The 15,492-nt window shown below is 43.0% G+C and overlaps 1 protein-coding gene across 1 annotated transcript in view; it reads left to right on the top strand.

Moving 5' to 3' along the window:
- Nucleotides 1-15,492, top strand: part of Agbl4 (ATP/GTP binding protein like 4) — a 1,036,629-nt gene that overhangs the window by 983,204 nt on the left and 37,933 nt on the right. The window contains exons 11-12 of the mRNA XM_035438666.1: nucleotides 4,242-4,394; nucleotides 6,302-6,464. Coding sequence (XP_035294557.1) covers nucleotides 4,242-4,394; nucleotides 6,302-6,464 — 316 coding nt within the window. The remainder of the gene's footprint in view (nucleotides 1-4,241; nucleotides 4,395-6,301; nucleotides 6,465-15,492) is intronic.

Here is a 15,492-nt window from a genome sequence, read left to right as displayed (position 1 = left end):
TTGACTGCACAAATAAATTTCTCTGAAGGGGTCTGATAACTGTACTAATTTAGAGGTAGATTGATATGAATTTGTGGGAGTTTGAGTCTGCTATACACATTTAGCAGAATAATTAATATCAGGTTCACCCTGGGAAACTGTAAGCTCCTCAACCATGGGTTCTTGACCAAATCAACAGTACTTTTCATGCATCTCCTTATGTGGAATAGACCTTAGATCCAATCAGAAAGCAGTGGTTACCCCCTTAACATCCTGCCTCTATTGCACACATGGACATATCCTGCCATGCTGGTCATATTGTAGTTAATAGTGTTCACAACTGGGTAACAAGTTGATTACTTTCTGGTACTATGAAAGCTAACCAACAGGTATGAGGCTGCAAGCTTGATTTCTCCATGTCATTTGTTCAAAGCATTTGGTGTCTTCAGCAGTAGGTCTTACTATCAAGCTCTGGTGGGCAACAAAGAACAATGTCAATAGTCTATATTATTTTGGGGGGGTTGTCCAGGACACCCAGATGAGCAACTTCAGGGGAGTATCTGATACCTAGCACTGGATAAATCCAGTTAAAGTCATATATATATATATATATATATATATATATATATTATATATATATATGCATATACACATGTATAGACAAACATGTACACATTCATATAAATATATGAAAGATGCCAAAAGAATAATGTGTTTCTATATGGTTTTCTCAAATATCCTTGGTGTTAGTTATCCCTCTCCCCACCCCCTCCCCGTCATACCAACCCTCTATATTCAAATGAAAATACTTAAAGGTAAACAAGGAAACAGGAAACAAAAACAAAGAAAAGAAACCAGTGAGAGCAGTCATGTCTGGAACGCCAGAAGAAAAGGTTGATAAATGTGGTCACATTAAAAAATAACATTTAAAGTTAAATGTACAAAGTAAAAAGTAAAATAAAGTAAAAAGAAAAGTAAAAACAAGTTAAAGTAAAAAATGACAAAAATATTTTATAAAATATAAAGATGAATTTATGTAATATATAGCTTCTATAAATCAGTAAAAACAGAGAACAAGAGAGAGAGAAAGACAGACAGAGCCATAGCTCAATTCTAAAATGGGCAAAGGAAATGAACAGTCATTTCACAGAAAATGCAAATAGTTCTTACATATATGAAAAGAAGTTTAACTACATAACAAAAGATAATTCCACTAACAGAAATTCATATTAAAACTAACCTTAGATATCATTTTCTACCTATCAAAAATGGAATATTTCAAAAAGTAAAATTGCATCCATGTTGTCAAGGTGATGACGTCCTGATACACAGTTGGGAGTGTACTGGCCCTTCTAAGGGAGCCTGTCAGTACTTATCAGAATTGCGGATGTACAATAGGATCCTAGTGATTTCATTTCTATGAAACCAGTGTACAATTGCATCTGTATAAACTGCTGTATGTGCAAAGTCCACGAAAACACTGCTGGTAACAGGAAAAGATTGGAAACCTCATAAGTGTCCATGAGGTAGGGAGGTGAATAGCTGTCAAAAAGAATGAAGCAACTGTTTGTTGAGAAAAAGTTACTCCCAAGACAGAAGAAGGAGAAGGAGAAGAAGAAGACTTGAACATTTGGAGTGAGAACTATTTCCTTGTTTATATACAAACTGTCTCTGGAAGAGTACATGTGAACCTGACAGCAAAACTGTATGATTGCCAGATGGAGTGGAAGGGGCATTTTCCACTGTAAATTATGTCATGCCTCTTAACTTCCGAACCATATGTGTCAATCAATTCAAATTCACCTGCTGGTAATTTAAAGTGAAGTCATGTTAGCCACCCAGTGTGAGGATGCCAGATTTGAGGGACAACTGATGCCATACCCAAGTGGTTATCAGTAGGGTTTGGCTCTAATTCTTGTTCCATCACCAACTTGCCAGCCAGCCTTGCACAAGCTACCTCCCTATTCAGGGCTGATTGGAGAGAGGTCAGAGGGCCTGATTTCTAGGGCCTTTCTGTCTCTGGCAGTCAGAGCTATAAATTGCAGTTTTTCCTTATTTGTTTCCCAAGTCATCTCTGCAACTCTTCCTTTCCTCTGCAGCTCATCAAAAGCTCAGACTAAAAAAAGACAATCAAAGAAAATAATATTGCATAGATGACTTTTATGGGGCTCCTGTTGGACCATTGTGTATTCCTCCTTCAAATCTGAACATGATGAGTTTAATATCACACAGAGAAATGCATCTTATTGCTCTTAGAAGACAGTGTACTTTACACAGAGAATCAGGAGCTCAGCAAGACATAATTCTTCATTCCAACTCTGAGGCAAATGAAATGACAGTCATCAAGCTCACATTCTAGAAACAACATGGACTTTATTTGGATGTAACTTCATTAGAAAGTGTCCCAAAGAGAGGGAATCCTCTCATATGTGGCCTTTTCTTCTTTCCCAGACAAAGATGGTTAGGTGACCAGGCTTGGCAAGTGTTGGTTACTGATGACTAGTAAATTTTGTCAGGAGTCTAGAGTCCCGGGCATCAGTCCCAATTATGCCATGAGCTCAGGAAAATCTTCTTCACATTCAGGGATTTGTTAATCTCAGGAGGATTGGTGGTGGTGGTGGTGGTGGTGGTGGTGTGTGTGTGTGTGTGTGTGTGTTTCATACATTTAGTTGACATATAAAAAGGAGGATCATTGTACTTGAGAGACCCTGAAAATCTGAAGTCCTAAAAGTCCTCTTGTTTCTGCCAGTCTGTTGTAGTATCTGGTGTCATTTCCTGCCAACAGTTCTGAGCATCCTGCACTTAGAGGCACTAAGCCCTTTATAGACAATTCCCTATCTTCACAGAATTTAATATATACCATCACATCAAGCTAGGAAGTGTCTTAACTATGCAAGCAAAGGAAGTCTTAGCAATGTCACTTACAGACTACAAAGCCTCCCTTGCCATAAACTGTTGTTTTTTGTTATTGGGGAAAAGATGGGACATCATGAGAAAAGGTTAAATGAAAGAGCTAATTAAGACTTCATGTGTAAAGCTTCTACAATGGCACCTAGAATGCCTTAAATATGGCAACTACTATGTTTGCTTTCCAATATAACTCTGAGATTAGAATCAAAATACATATTTTTCAGATTAAAAATACCCCTACCCAACTACCAAGAGCTATTGAAGTCACTATAGCCACCGCATCCAAAACGCATTCTAAATATTTGCCCCACTACTCAATGAAAAGTATAGTCCTTACCCCCCCATTAAAGAAATTTCTCTTTATAGCAGATGGAGACCATTATAGAAAACTATAGTCAATAAAAACGCAGAGTTACAGAGTCCTGATGGATACATCCATAAAACACCCCAGCACCTAATGCTCAGGGATCATTGCAGAAGAGGGAATGGAAAGACTTTAAGAGCCAGAGGATCAGGAAGTTTGCTGTGATACTGTGTCTCCTAGTAATGTCAGAAGCTACATGCATAAAGTCTCACCAACATGACAGACTAAACATAAGCTGAACAGGATAACAACAGAAATGCCAATGTGGACAGGGCAAACCCCACAAGGTTTTATTCCTATGCAAAGAACTATAGGCAACTAAGTAATTTTTAAAGTGGGAGAAATAACCTTCCCCAGGGAAGAATATACTAATACAGATACATATGTGCATGTAATAATAATGAAAAAGAGAACATGAATTTGAAAGAGAGCAAGGAGAAGTATAGGGGAAGGCTTGGAAGGAGGAGAAGGGGGGGAGAAATGATGTAACTGTAACCTCAAAATAAAAGAAAAGGTTGGGGGTTTTGTTTTGTTTTGTTTTGTTTTAAATCCCGAAGCTCACAGCGGGAGTATAATTTATACGAGGCTCCCCAGCTAGAAATGGAAGTGTAGACAAAATTGCACAAATACCTGATGTAAATAAAATAATTTCCAGGAAGGTATTTCTTATTAATCAAGTAATAACTTCTTGGAATGTCTAGTCATGTTCTCTGTAAGCAACTTAGTTGAGAATACAACAAAACCCTCCTTTCTTTGAGACCGCTAAAAGGCACGCTACCAGTAGCACTTTTTGACACCGAGGACACATTAGTTAAAAATGAATAGAAATCGTCGATTCTCGCCTGTCTGTTGCCCTCCAATCACACTGCAAATAGCTGCCAAGTGTATTGATGCAAAGGGCCAGCTGAAAAGGGTGTGTGCAGCGTAGCTTCCTTTAAGGTGGCTCTGCAGCCACAGCCTTCTCATTTGTTATCCTTTCTTTTAACAGAAAATCAGCCTGGAGTTCTATATTGACATCCACGCGCACTCCACCATGATGAATGGCTTCATGTACGGCAACATCTTCGAGGATGAGGAACGCTTCCAAAGGCAGTCCATTTTCCCAAAGCTCCTTTGCCAGAACGCAGAGGACTTCTCCTATGTGAGTCAGAAGTTCTCAGGCAGCCAAGGTGCTTCTGTACCTCTTCCTGTCACACCTTCCTCTCTTCTTCAGACTCATTTTCATTTAGTGTGTCTGCTCACCTAGGATTTGTTTATGGAGTCTGACTCCAGCCTTAACAAAGGCAAAGAAACTCATTGAGCGGTCTCCCTGTTTCATGCCCAGCCGGTAGTCTGTTTTCATTTGCCCCGGTTCTTCCAGCAGGAGAACAATGTGTCTGCTCAAGGGATTATTTACCCACCATTCTCATCTTCCATGACTTCCTTGGCCCCAATTTCTTTGACAGTAATTGGTGGGTATATTTCTTTTTATCATGCCGGCACCACAGCTTCCTGGGCAGACATATGCAGCTATAGATATGAACGTCCCTTGCAGGCAGAAAAGACCCCAACAACCTCCGGAGACATGCAAGGTGGATGGGATGGGCCAGGATGGGGCAGTTAGAAATTTTGTAGCACAAAGCAATGTCAGAGAAGAGCAGGGAGAAAAGATGAGGAGGAACGCCAGCATGCACTATTGAGACATGGAGATGTTTTTGCTCTTTTTTTCCTTTGTTTTGATACTAAATCTCTGGGCCTTGATACTGCCCTGTGGCAGGTTGGGAAGAGGCCCACAGAGGTCATGGCAATTTTTGAAGTTGATGAGCTGAAAACTCACCTGCTCATGGCTTCAGGCTGGACATTAGTGAGGATGGTGAATTTCTCTGTGTGGGAAGATGCACTTTGAATTACAGAATCTTTGGATGGCAGACCAAAAAGGGAATTGGAGGTTGTTTAGCACAGTCCTTTTTTTATATCCAGGAGAAACCTATGGACAAGAAAGGTTGAGAATCTACTGTCAATTCATCTAGAATTTAGGTGGTAGAACCAAACAGGCACCTGCCCATTTGCAGCTATGGGACAAAACAAGCCATTTGTTTCTATAGGAACCTATATAGTCTCTTTAGCCTCCAGTTCATTGGAAGGTGTGCCATAGGTCTCAGAGGTGCTCACATGAGTGGGGGTCACTGAATCTGGGATCTCTGGGCTGCCATCAATGCCATCTGTCCTGGTCCCATTCCTGTCACTGTTCTGATTCTCAAGAATTAACCTCAAAATGGGAGCATTTTGTTTTATGACATAGATTCCCGGGCCTTTGCACTGGAGAGCCTGTGATTTTTCATAGTTTCCTTCCCCTCTACTACACAGAAAAGGAAACTGAGGCACACCAAAAGGGCAAGCAGACAGCTGTCAAACAGTGGGGAAGCAAGATAGGTTTCTGAATGAAGGACCTAAGTCTGGCCTGCTTACCTGTCTCTCTTTGTCTACCCTGGTAGGTGCTGCCAACATCTTACAAAAGGAGCATGACTAACCTCACTAGCTTGTGTTGGACATGAGCTCAGTTCTCTCTTGTGAGATGGAGAACACAGGGATACCTGGAGCCACTTAATCCTGACTTCACATCTGTACTATTTTATTTACTTGTACATCTGTGAGTCTTGGATTCCTCATCTACAGAAAGATAAAATATGAACACCTAGTTAAATGGGCTCCTATGAAACTAAAACACGATACTACCTAGAGAACAGTATCGTCCAGTTGAACATTTCATTCTGATTATGATCATAGGACAGTTTCTTCTTGCCTCCTGTCTGCTTTTCATTCCTCCACCAGCCCCACTCATACTCCTACAGGTAGCTGTGCCCCCAAGAACCCTGCTGGATGCTTTCATTCAATTACATTTGTTGACTAATAAGTCCTTATAATAACTGAGATGGTGAAGCATGTCCCACTTTTCAGATGATGAAACTGAGAGAGAGAAGGTGTTTTTTTAAGATTTGCTCAAAATCTAAAAGCTGGTGTGGGGAATCTAGGTCTGATTTTCTCTCTTCCCAACTTTCTCTTTCACAGACTAGCACATCCTTCAATCGGGATGCTGTGAAAGCAGGAACTGGCCGTCGCTTCCTTGGTGGGCTCCTGGATCACACTTCCTATTGCTATACCCTAGAGGTTTCCTTCTACAGCTATATCATTGGGGGCACGACATCTGCTGTGCCCTACACTGAAGAAGCCTGTATCCTTTCCAGGTCCCCCATTATAGAAGCCTCTATCTAGCTGGGAACATCCAACTTGGAAGGAATTACTATGCATGTCAGGAGGTTAGTGAGGATGAATGTGGCAGGTTCTATTATTGCAGGTGTCTCTGACCTCCATGTGCCCTTCATATGGAACATAGACATCTTCTCAATGGCTGCTTCCAGGCCCCGAGTCTTCCTTAGGTCCCTGGGCCCGTGGCTTTCCCACTGTTTCTGTCTGTCTTGTCTTTCTCTTCACCCCCCCCCCGCCACCACTTTCTTTTTTCCTACTCACCCTTTTTTCCCTCTTTACCCCTCCTCCTAACATTCCTCGACAATCCCATGCTTTTCCCTCCTCGCTTATTACCCCTCTCCCCTCCCTTGTTTTTCTTCTTCCCACCCCCTTTGCTCTCTTCTTTTGACTCCCCTGAAATCTTCTCTGCCCTACCCACCCTAACCCTCTGCCTTTGACAAGTTGCTTTTCCTCCTAGTTTCCCCAAAATTTCTCTTCACTATGGTGAAAACATGGGGTTACATTTTACCTTGCTTGATTTCTTTTTTAAAGGAAATGCATTCATGAATTTTAGTTTATTTCAAACTCACCTTATTGGGTCTATAACAGATTCTGGTAGAACCTGTTAACACTTATCTTTTGAGTTTTAAATTGATTGATTTTTCTTTTCCAAACTCGTAGTTTTCTCTGAGAAAGAATTATAGTTGGGAAGTCTTAAAAAAGTTAAAGGATAGGATAAATTCTGTATACAGTTGGCCCTCAATGTGTTGAGATGTTTCTGGACACAATGGACACCGAAGTCCTCTGACATTTTAGTCTCATATGTATAGTGTTGTAGTACTTGCATGTATCCCACACACATCTTCCTGTGTACTTCAAGGTATACATGTGTTAGTTTTTTGAGACAAAGCCTCTATGTAGTTCTGGCTATCCTCAACTCACTATGTAGACACAACTGGCCTAGAACTTACAGAGAATTGCCTGCCTCTGTCTCCCAAGTGCTGAGATTAAATACTGGAACACCATACCTGGCCTTGATGCCTATTTTAAATCATCTCTAGATAACATAATATCCAATGTGCTATAAATGCTATGTAAATCATTGTTATACTGTCTTGTTTAAGGAATAATGACAAGAAAATTGTCTGTACATGATCAGTACAGGCTCAGTTTTTTAAACTGTTTTCTAACTGTGGCTAGTTGAATCTTCAGATGCAGAACTCATCAAAATGGAAGGACCATTCACTATCTGTGAAAACACTCCCCTCCCCAAATTAAAGTACTCACATTAGCCTTCTGTAACTCTTGGTGAATAGTCATCCTATCATAAGCTATGCAAGGGGTATGTTAATGACATTACGTAGAACCCAGCCTCTGAAGCTTTAGTGGGCTCCAGTTTATGGGAATTTAAGAGGCCAGGTTGATAGCTTCAGAGGGAGGAGCTAGCAAGGAATAGGCCAGGTGGTAGATCACAATTCAGATGCCATAGAGCCTTAGAGAGATCATGATAAGAACGGAGTGTTCTCCCTGCAGTCTCCAAGACTGAGACCATCATCTAAAAATGTGATATAACATCTCGTGGGTCAGTAAGGCCAATGACATAGTCTCCTGTGAGGCATAGGAACCATGATTCCCAAAGTCTGGCCATCTCTTAAATGCCACACTGCCCTTTGACACTCTGTCCTTGCCACCAAAACATTAGATGGTGTTATCTTCCCACTCCTCAGTCCATGGGAAGGTCAATTTCACACCACATGTGCTTTGCTCTCCTGCAGTACTGTGGCAAGGATGTTAATAGGAGTTGCTTAGAAGATTTGAGATTATGGATAAAAGGGGATAATAGACCCATTTCACAGTGAGACACTGGTGAGTCTCCCTGAAGGATGCTGCCAATGGTTTGTCATTGTTTTCTGATGTCCAATTTTATGGGTTTTCCCACCTTTCTCTGAATTTCTGTTGTGGTTTTCTGATGGAAATTTTATTTTTAGTAAAACACCCTTCCTCAGCTCAGAGTTTCTATCCATTAACACCCAATTCTCCTTCACCAAAAATAAATACATATTAGTGTGAACCAGGAATCATACCCAGCACCTGGGGTAAAATACTGAAAAAAAAAAAGAGTACTGTCAGGCTTTTCTCCTGCATGGGGAGACAGGAGAGAGAAGAGATAGTTATAATATTCATCATAAACTTAGAGATAGAGGAGTTCTGGAAGGCTAAGGGACATTTAAAAGTTATATTGGTAGCACACACCTATAATCCCAGTGCTTTGGGAGAGAAAAGCAGGAGGGTCGTGAGTTTGAGGCTAGCCTGGGCTAGAAACCAAATTCCAAGATAATCTGCAAAAGCCTCCTTCAAAAGTCGATACTGCCCCTACTCCAGCCAATAATGATAATGGTGTGTATACATGAGCGTGAGGGTGTATGAGTATATATAAATGTGTATAAGTATGAATGCATGTAAATGTGTGTGAGTGAGTATATATGAGTGTGTACATGTGAATGTGAGTGTGAATATGTATGTGTAAATGTGAAAGTGCGTGTGTGTGTGTGTGTGTGTGTGTGTGTGTGTGTGTGTGTGTGTGCATGTGCGCGAGTGTGCCTACACATGTTTGTGTGCAAAGGGCTCCAGCTAAGCACCAGGTTAAGTTCTAGATATAGGGTATCAATAACTAAAAACAGGAATCAGGCAGAATCCAAAATGGTCTCAAGAGTCAGAGAAGTCTTTCTCATGAAAGGCTTTTCTAAACTAAGCTTTAATATTGGGCAGGAGTTAGTACAATGTGACTGGAGCATGTTACTGAAGGGAGAACCCTGCACCTTGAGAGGCGAGGGGAAAAAGCATGCATGTGTAGCAGGAGCGTAGCTGGTCTGGTTCGGGAAAAGGCCTTCAGACAGGAGAGAAGTCTAAATCCGCAGGCTGAAAGGACTTTGAACTTAAATAATAGGTAATGACAAACAACAGATGTTTCGTAAATAGTGGGAAGTCATGCTGGCTGGACTGAAGGCAGGGACATGCAATAGGAGGTTGTCAGGACAATCCATGTGAGAGATGCTTCAGGCCAATACTAGGTGATGGCTGAGGGTATTTAAATATTCGACTGAGGAGATGCAGGAATTGCATTAGTGTTCCCTGGAGTTAGAGACTGGAAGGAGTCAGTGCTGAATGGAGAGCTTGCATTCCAGCTCCTAGAGCCAGGCACCCAGCTTGTCAGTTAGGGGAGAAGAGGAGCCTGGAACTGACCGGGCAAGCACAAGCCAATTTGGTACATTCAAGGGTGATTTAACTTGGTTCCTCTTTGATATCCATTTTTTTTTAGACTCATAACAGAGGGAGAGCAGGCAGACAGATTGTGATCTTTGTTGGCTGCTGGCTCTGTGTCCCAATCAGAAAAAGAAATTACATGGTCTGATGGGAATGGCAATATGGTCTGGGAGGAAGTGTCCTCCAGACTAGCAATCAGGAGACCTGACTCTGACGACAGCACAGGCTTCATCCCAGACAGTGCCCTTCAGCGAGTCCTCTAGGCACTGTGAGGTGACTTTATCTTTGCAGAGCAACTGAGGACTTTCTGGCTTTCTTATCCTACAATGAGACTCAGAAACAGTCACAAAGAGCTAAGTGTTATGCACAGAACAGGCATCGAGCTTTGAATCTTCCTCAGCCACATAGTAGGTGGGCCACTTGGAGCAGTTTGCATAATGCCAATGGGCCTCAGTTTCTTAATCTGTAACTGGGAGATATAATGTTTATCTGGATATTATAGTACTAATGGAAATAACCCTATACATTTTCAAAGATCTCCACAATAGTTAGTGGTCTTTGGCACTCTGGCTTGTCCGTGTTGTAGCAAGAATGCAGGTCTGGTGTCAGGGTTCCAGGTGTGGGTTTTGCTTTATTTGCCCAGGGGCCTAACCCAGTTATGTAACCACTCCAGACCTCAGTTCTTCATCTGTAATGTGAGAATAACAATGATTTGCTTCTCATGGTTGTAAGGGTTACACGGGGAAGACTACGTGGTCACGACCTTATGAGTCAACGTGCCACATGCTCAGTGATATTAGATATCATTCTCTTGCCTTTCCTCCATATCATTTGTTGTGTTATTGCTGTTGTGACGTGATAGATTCCTGATACTTTGGAGCTGTTCTTCAGTAAGTCCTATTTATATTTTATTGGCGCAACAACTAATAAATATGCTCTGTTCAAACGATTGAGAGAGAGAGAGAGAGAGAGAGAGAGAGAGAGAGAGAGAGAGAGAGAGAGAGAGAGAGAGAGAGAGAGCAGGATAAATGGGAATCATAAAGTAGCCCCCAAGGCTTCTTTGGTCTTTGTTTATGGTCTGGTTCCAAGCCGAGAGGAAACAGCTCTTTAACATAACCGATGAGAAAAATATTGGAAACAGAAAGTGAGCCTGGGTCCTGAGCACTGGTTTCCTGTGGCTGCAGCAGGCCGTACTGAAGTCAGGTATTGCTGGCTCTGAAGAAAGGAACAGGTGGCCAAGGGAAGACAGCATGCTCCTGTCAGCTAACTGATCTCAGTGCAGACCTCACTGGCTCCCTTGCAGTGGGTCCTCTGAAATGTTCAACAGACTTTGAAAATCTCATTTATTTACTCATGTGTCTAACACTGGAAAGAGATGGAGGAATAAGGCACAGTCCCCATCTCCAGGAAGGACAGAGAACAAGGGAAAGAAACAGCAGCATCATGGAGGATAAGTGTCCTGGCAAAGGATCTGTTGGTCTCAGGAAAGGCAGTTAGGAGGGAAGAACTTAATAGAAGAGGAGAAACCAGGGCTCAGCCCTCCATGGTGAATCCGCCTTCATTTGCTCAGGAGTGGAGCCGCCTTCCTGGCAGAGGGAGAAGTACAGGAGAGAGCCCAGATGCCAGGGAAAGGATGCTCTGCCCAAGTATCCCGGGGTAGCTGGGGCTGGGCCAGAAACAAGCAGTGATCAATACACACAGGAGAAAGACCCGTGAAAGGAGGAACCGGCACAGTGAATATGCAGCACAAACAATTACAAGACAACCTTATTGTTTGTTTCCACTGCCTTTGTAAATAGATAAATATAGATAACAGATCCATAGATATGAGAGCTCTGGCAGGCTCAGAGAGTGCCCAGTCATTCTCAGGAAATTAAGAAGTTCCAATTAATTCTAGTCACAAAGCAGTCTCAGTTGAGCAATTACTCTGTCTGGTCTGATCCAAAACATCAAGCTTCTGCAAAGAAAACCCACCCCACCCTCTGGGTCTGTCTCAGACAGGCTGATCAGAGTGACCCCTGTTCACACTTCCAGGGTTGAGCAGGTTGGGGGAGAGCTAGAAAGGAACAGAGTGGGCCTCCAGTGCCTAGGGGATGACACCCCACTTTCCAGTGCTGAATGCTAGAGAGCTGCTCAGGGGTTCCATCTATTGGGCTTCCTTCCTCAGCCCTAGATGACCTGGATGATCTCCCCCCAGTGAGGTCACTGCATCTCTTAGGTGGTCCTTTCATATGAAGGTGAATTCAAGGCCACAGAATTGTTTTAGGTTTTCTTTTTAAAGACACCTGCATGGTGCCTTCATCCCCCATATTTCAGCTGAAATCAGGCCTAGAGGAGTTCCATGTTCCATGTTCCAGTAGATAATGGTAGGACTGGGTGAGCTGACAATTGTTCAGATGTGAGGTACAGGGAAGAGTCAAGGAGGGTACCCTGGATGTTGGTTTGAAGAAATGGTAGAGGGAAGGATCAGCCAATCACTTAAATGTGGACTGTTGGGGAAAGAGGCTGGGGAGGGAGCTGTTTGTGAGGTATTGACATAAAGGGCTCATGTGACATGCAAATGGGAAATTTTAGTTGATGGATGGTTCTAAGGTTTTGAAGCACTAGAGAAAGATCTCAGCTCTGGACAGGTTCATAGGCACCATGAAGTCACAATAAAGAAAGTGATTTTCATGGTGTCACTGTCTGCTTCAGGAGTTGGCGAAAAGAATGCTGACCTGGGAGTTGGGATCTCAGCTCCATTGTAGGTTTTTGCTGTGTGACTGTGGCTAGGTCACTTGACCTCTCTAGTCAGTGTCTACTCTCAATAGCCCTCAGTGAATGCAGATGAATGAATGAATGAAGTGGAGGAAGGCTGTGCTCTTTGTTAGATCATGTGTCTCTCTAAGGAGGTAGTAAGGTCTGTGTTCTGAACTGTTCTGAGTGCTGCTCTATGCTCCCCAGCATGTCGGGGAGTGCTGCCTGCGTTTTTATTCTTCCTGGGGAGCTTTTACTCTTTGAGTGGTTGAAGAATAAGAAGAATCCAGGCCTGACATGCTTGTTGGTATTTCTCTCAGATAAGTCAGACATCTCAGAACTTTCAAGTTTCTTATTTGTCACACTCAGGGTCATAGCTTTGCTCATATTCATAAGAAATAATAAAAAAAAGAACCCTCCAGTTAGAGGGTTTGAAGAGTAGAATACAAACCTTACTGAAGTATGATCATTTTTTTTAATCCTCCCTAAAGATATAAACTGGAGTTTGAGCTTTAAATTGGAGTGCTTACAAGCCAAGTGGCTAAATGAATAATAGCAGCATTAGTGATGGAAACACCATGATGGAACTCATACCTTCTGAAAAGGATCCGGCCGCCTGCACTGGAGCAGGCTGTGGCTCTGCTAAACCTTGCCATGCAGGTTTGGGGGCGGGGGGGGGGGGAGGACAGGGGGGGGAGCAGCAGTGCTCTGGTTCCCAGTTTTCCCACCTCTTTAGATTATAAGATGAGAAGATAGCTCTTCAAGCTTATTTCCAAATCCACAGTCAGGAAGGTAGACATGGGCAGATGGATGGGTTGATGGAGGTAATCATTTGATTTGGGCCTTGGAGATAGAAATAGAGGAAGGTCAGAAAAATCAAATGATGTTCCAGGGCCCCCCATGTACTGTCAGAATGGAAGCTTAAATCCAGCACAAGCATCTTCAGGCCACCTCACCTTCCTCCCTGCTTCCCTCCCATGGCTTCCTGGAGGACAGAAACTTTTCTTCTGAACTCCAGAGAGGCTGAGACTCACACTGCCCTTACTGTTGCTCTACCTCCAGAAACTCCTCTCTGTAACATCCACCCCAGACACTGACCTGTCTGTCATTCCCGATGACCCAGACCTACCTCTGTTGACTGAGGGCCACTGGCTCACTGCCTTGCCCTGAGCCACCCTGCCTTGGGCCAATTGACACCTATACTCAAGTCAAAGCATGCCCTGGCTCCTGAATTCCCTCCCTGTCAGGCTAGAAAACTAAAGTGCCATTACTTTCCTTCTCCAAGCCTCCTTCATCTCCCATACTGAGGTTTCTAAGGGTTTTAACTGCTGTTGTCAAGTTTATAGCCATAATTCAAAATGCTGTTAATATTACTGTCAGCAGAGAGCTACAAATTACGAAGTTGTAAAGTTACTTTATAGTGATAACTGTCAGCCTTCACTAGTGGCACTGCAGGGCTCCATGGAAACCACATTAATGATAGAGAGCCTGTATTGTTTCAGGATTGCAGCTGTGAGCTGGCAGTCAGGAGGCATCCTGCCTGATTCCTAGGTCACCTGACCCTGTGTCTATACTTGCACTTGGGCTCACTTGCACATTGTCTTCCCACCTTCTTGTTGCACCAATCTGGGGAGAACTCTCACAACTGAGATTTTTACCTGAGCTCAGTTTCAACCAATTGTACTTTCGAGCTTAACTTTGACCAGCCCAAAGACAGCAGGGACTGCCAAAGTGTCGCACCATAAAAAGTCACTGTTGAATTGATGAGCACTAGGAACACTTGAGGTTCTGCTTAAGCGATATATAGAACAACAATGCTGAATAATTTTTGTCCTTTGACAAAGAGAAAGGGCAACCCAGGAGAGTAGATAGAGATATGGGGAGAGGTTTAGGTACTTTAATTGGCACTAAGTTCATTATTGCCTAACAAATGGTTATGTTAACCTCACCACTATATACTACCTACTCCCAAAACTGAGGCTGACTCTGGCTCTTGAACAGAATATGTAAGCTGTTCCCAGGAGCGAGGAAGTGCTGCTGTATCTCTGCCTTGCCACTGTCATCAGTCCCCAGGTCTCTGTTTTCATTTCAGGCCTTCAGTTTATGTCAAACACCAATAAAATGGTACATGGGGCCTGAAGAATCATGAAGGGAGGGAGCACAAAACTGCAAGAAGGGGTTACCAGGAGAGAGGATAGGGAGCTTTCAGTCCTAAAATTGGGACAATTGGGAAAACCAGAAACAACAACAAACGAACAAAACCACCAGCCTTGTTAGCCTTGAAGATCTACCATCTCATCTTCTAATCTGAAGAGTAGGAAAACTGGGATCCAGAGCATGGTTGACCTCCCCAAACTTTTATGGCAAGATTCAGCAGAGCCACAGCCTACTCCAGTGCAGGGGTCTGTAATAGGGACCTCTGGGAGCTGCATGCTTACTTTGGTCAAGTCTCTAGGGTAACCACAGAGCTGAGTACTACATCTGTTCTATGTGAATCTAGAGTTCAAAACAAGGCTCAGTGTGAGACAGCCCCATTCTGAAGCTGTGCATGCTGGATAACGACAAGAAGATTCTAGAATCAGCCGGGCATTGGTGGCACACGCCTTTAATCCCAGCACTTGGGAGGCAGAGGAAGGTGGATCTCTGTGAGTTCGAGGCCAGTCTGGTCTCCATAGAGAGTGCCAAGATAGGCTCCAAAGCTACACAGAGAAACCCTGTCTCGAAAAACCAAAAAAAAAAAAAAAAAAAAAAGAAGGTTCTAGAAGCAGTGGCTGTACTTCTATACACCAGGTTCCTGCTGGTGTCTGAGGGTGCAGAGCAAGCCATGGCATCTGCCTGGATATGCACCTATATGGTAGAGATGGACAGAGAGTGAGCGACTTTAGTACAGTGTGGTGAAAGAGGGGAGTATGAAGCAGATAGAAAAAGTGTTTAACTCTGGCTTGGGGATACCAGATGTAAGAGTAGATGCACCAAAGAAGTACTGAGTGTAGGCCCAGTGCAGGAGAAGGGTG

This window comes from Cricetulus griseus, chromosome 2 (assembly GCF_003668045.3).
Source record: "Cricetulus griseus strain 17A/GY chromosome 2, alternate assembly CriGri-PICRH-1.0, whole genome shotgun sequence".
In the NCBI taxonomy this organism is placed as follows: Eukaryota; Metazoa; Chordata; class Mammalia; order Rodentia; family Cricetidae; genus Cricetulus; species Cricetulus griseus.
The sequence above is the reverse complement of the archived record's forward strand: the minus strand, read 5'-3'. Positions and strand labels throughout refer to the sequence as shown.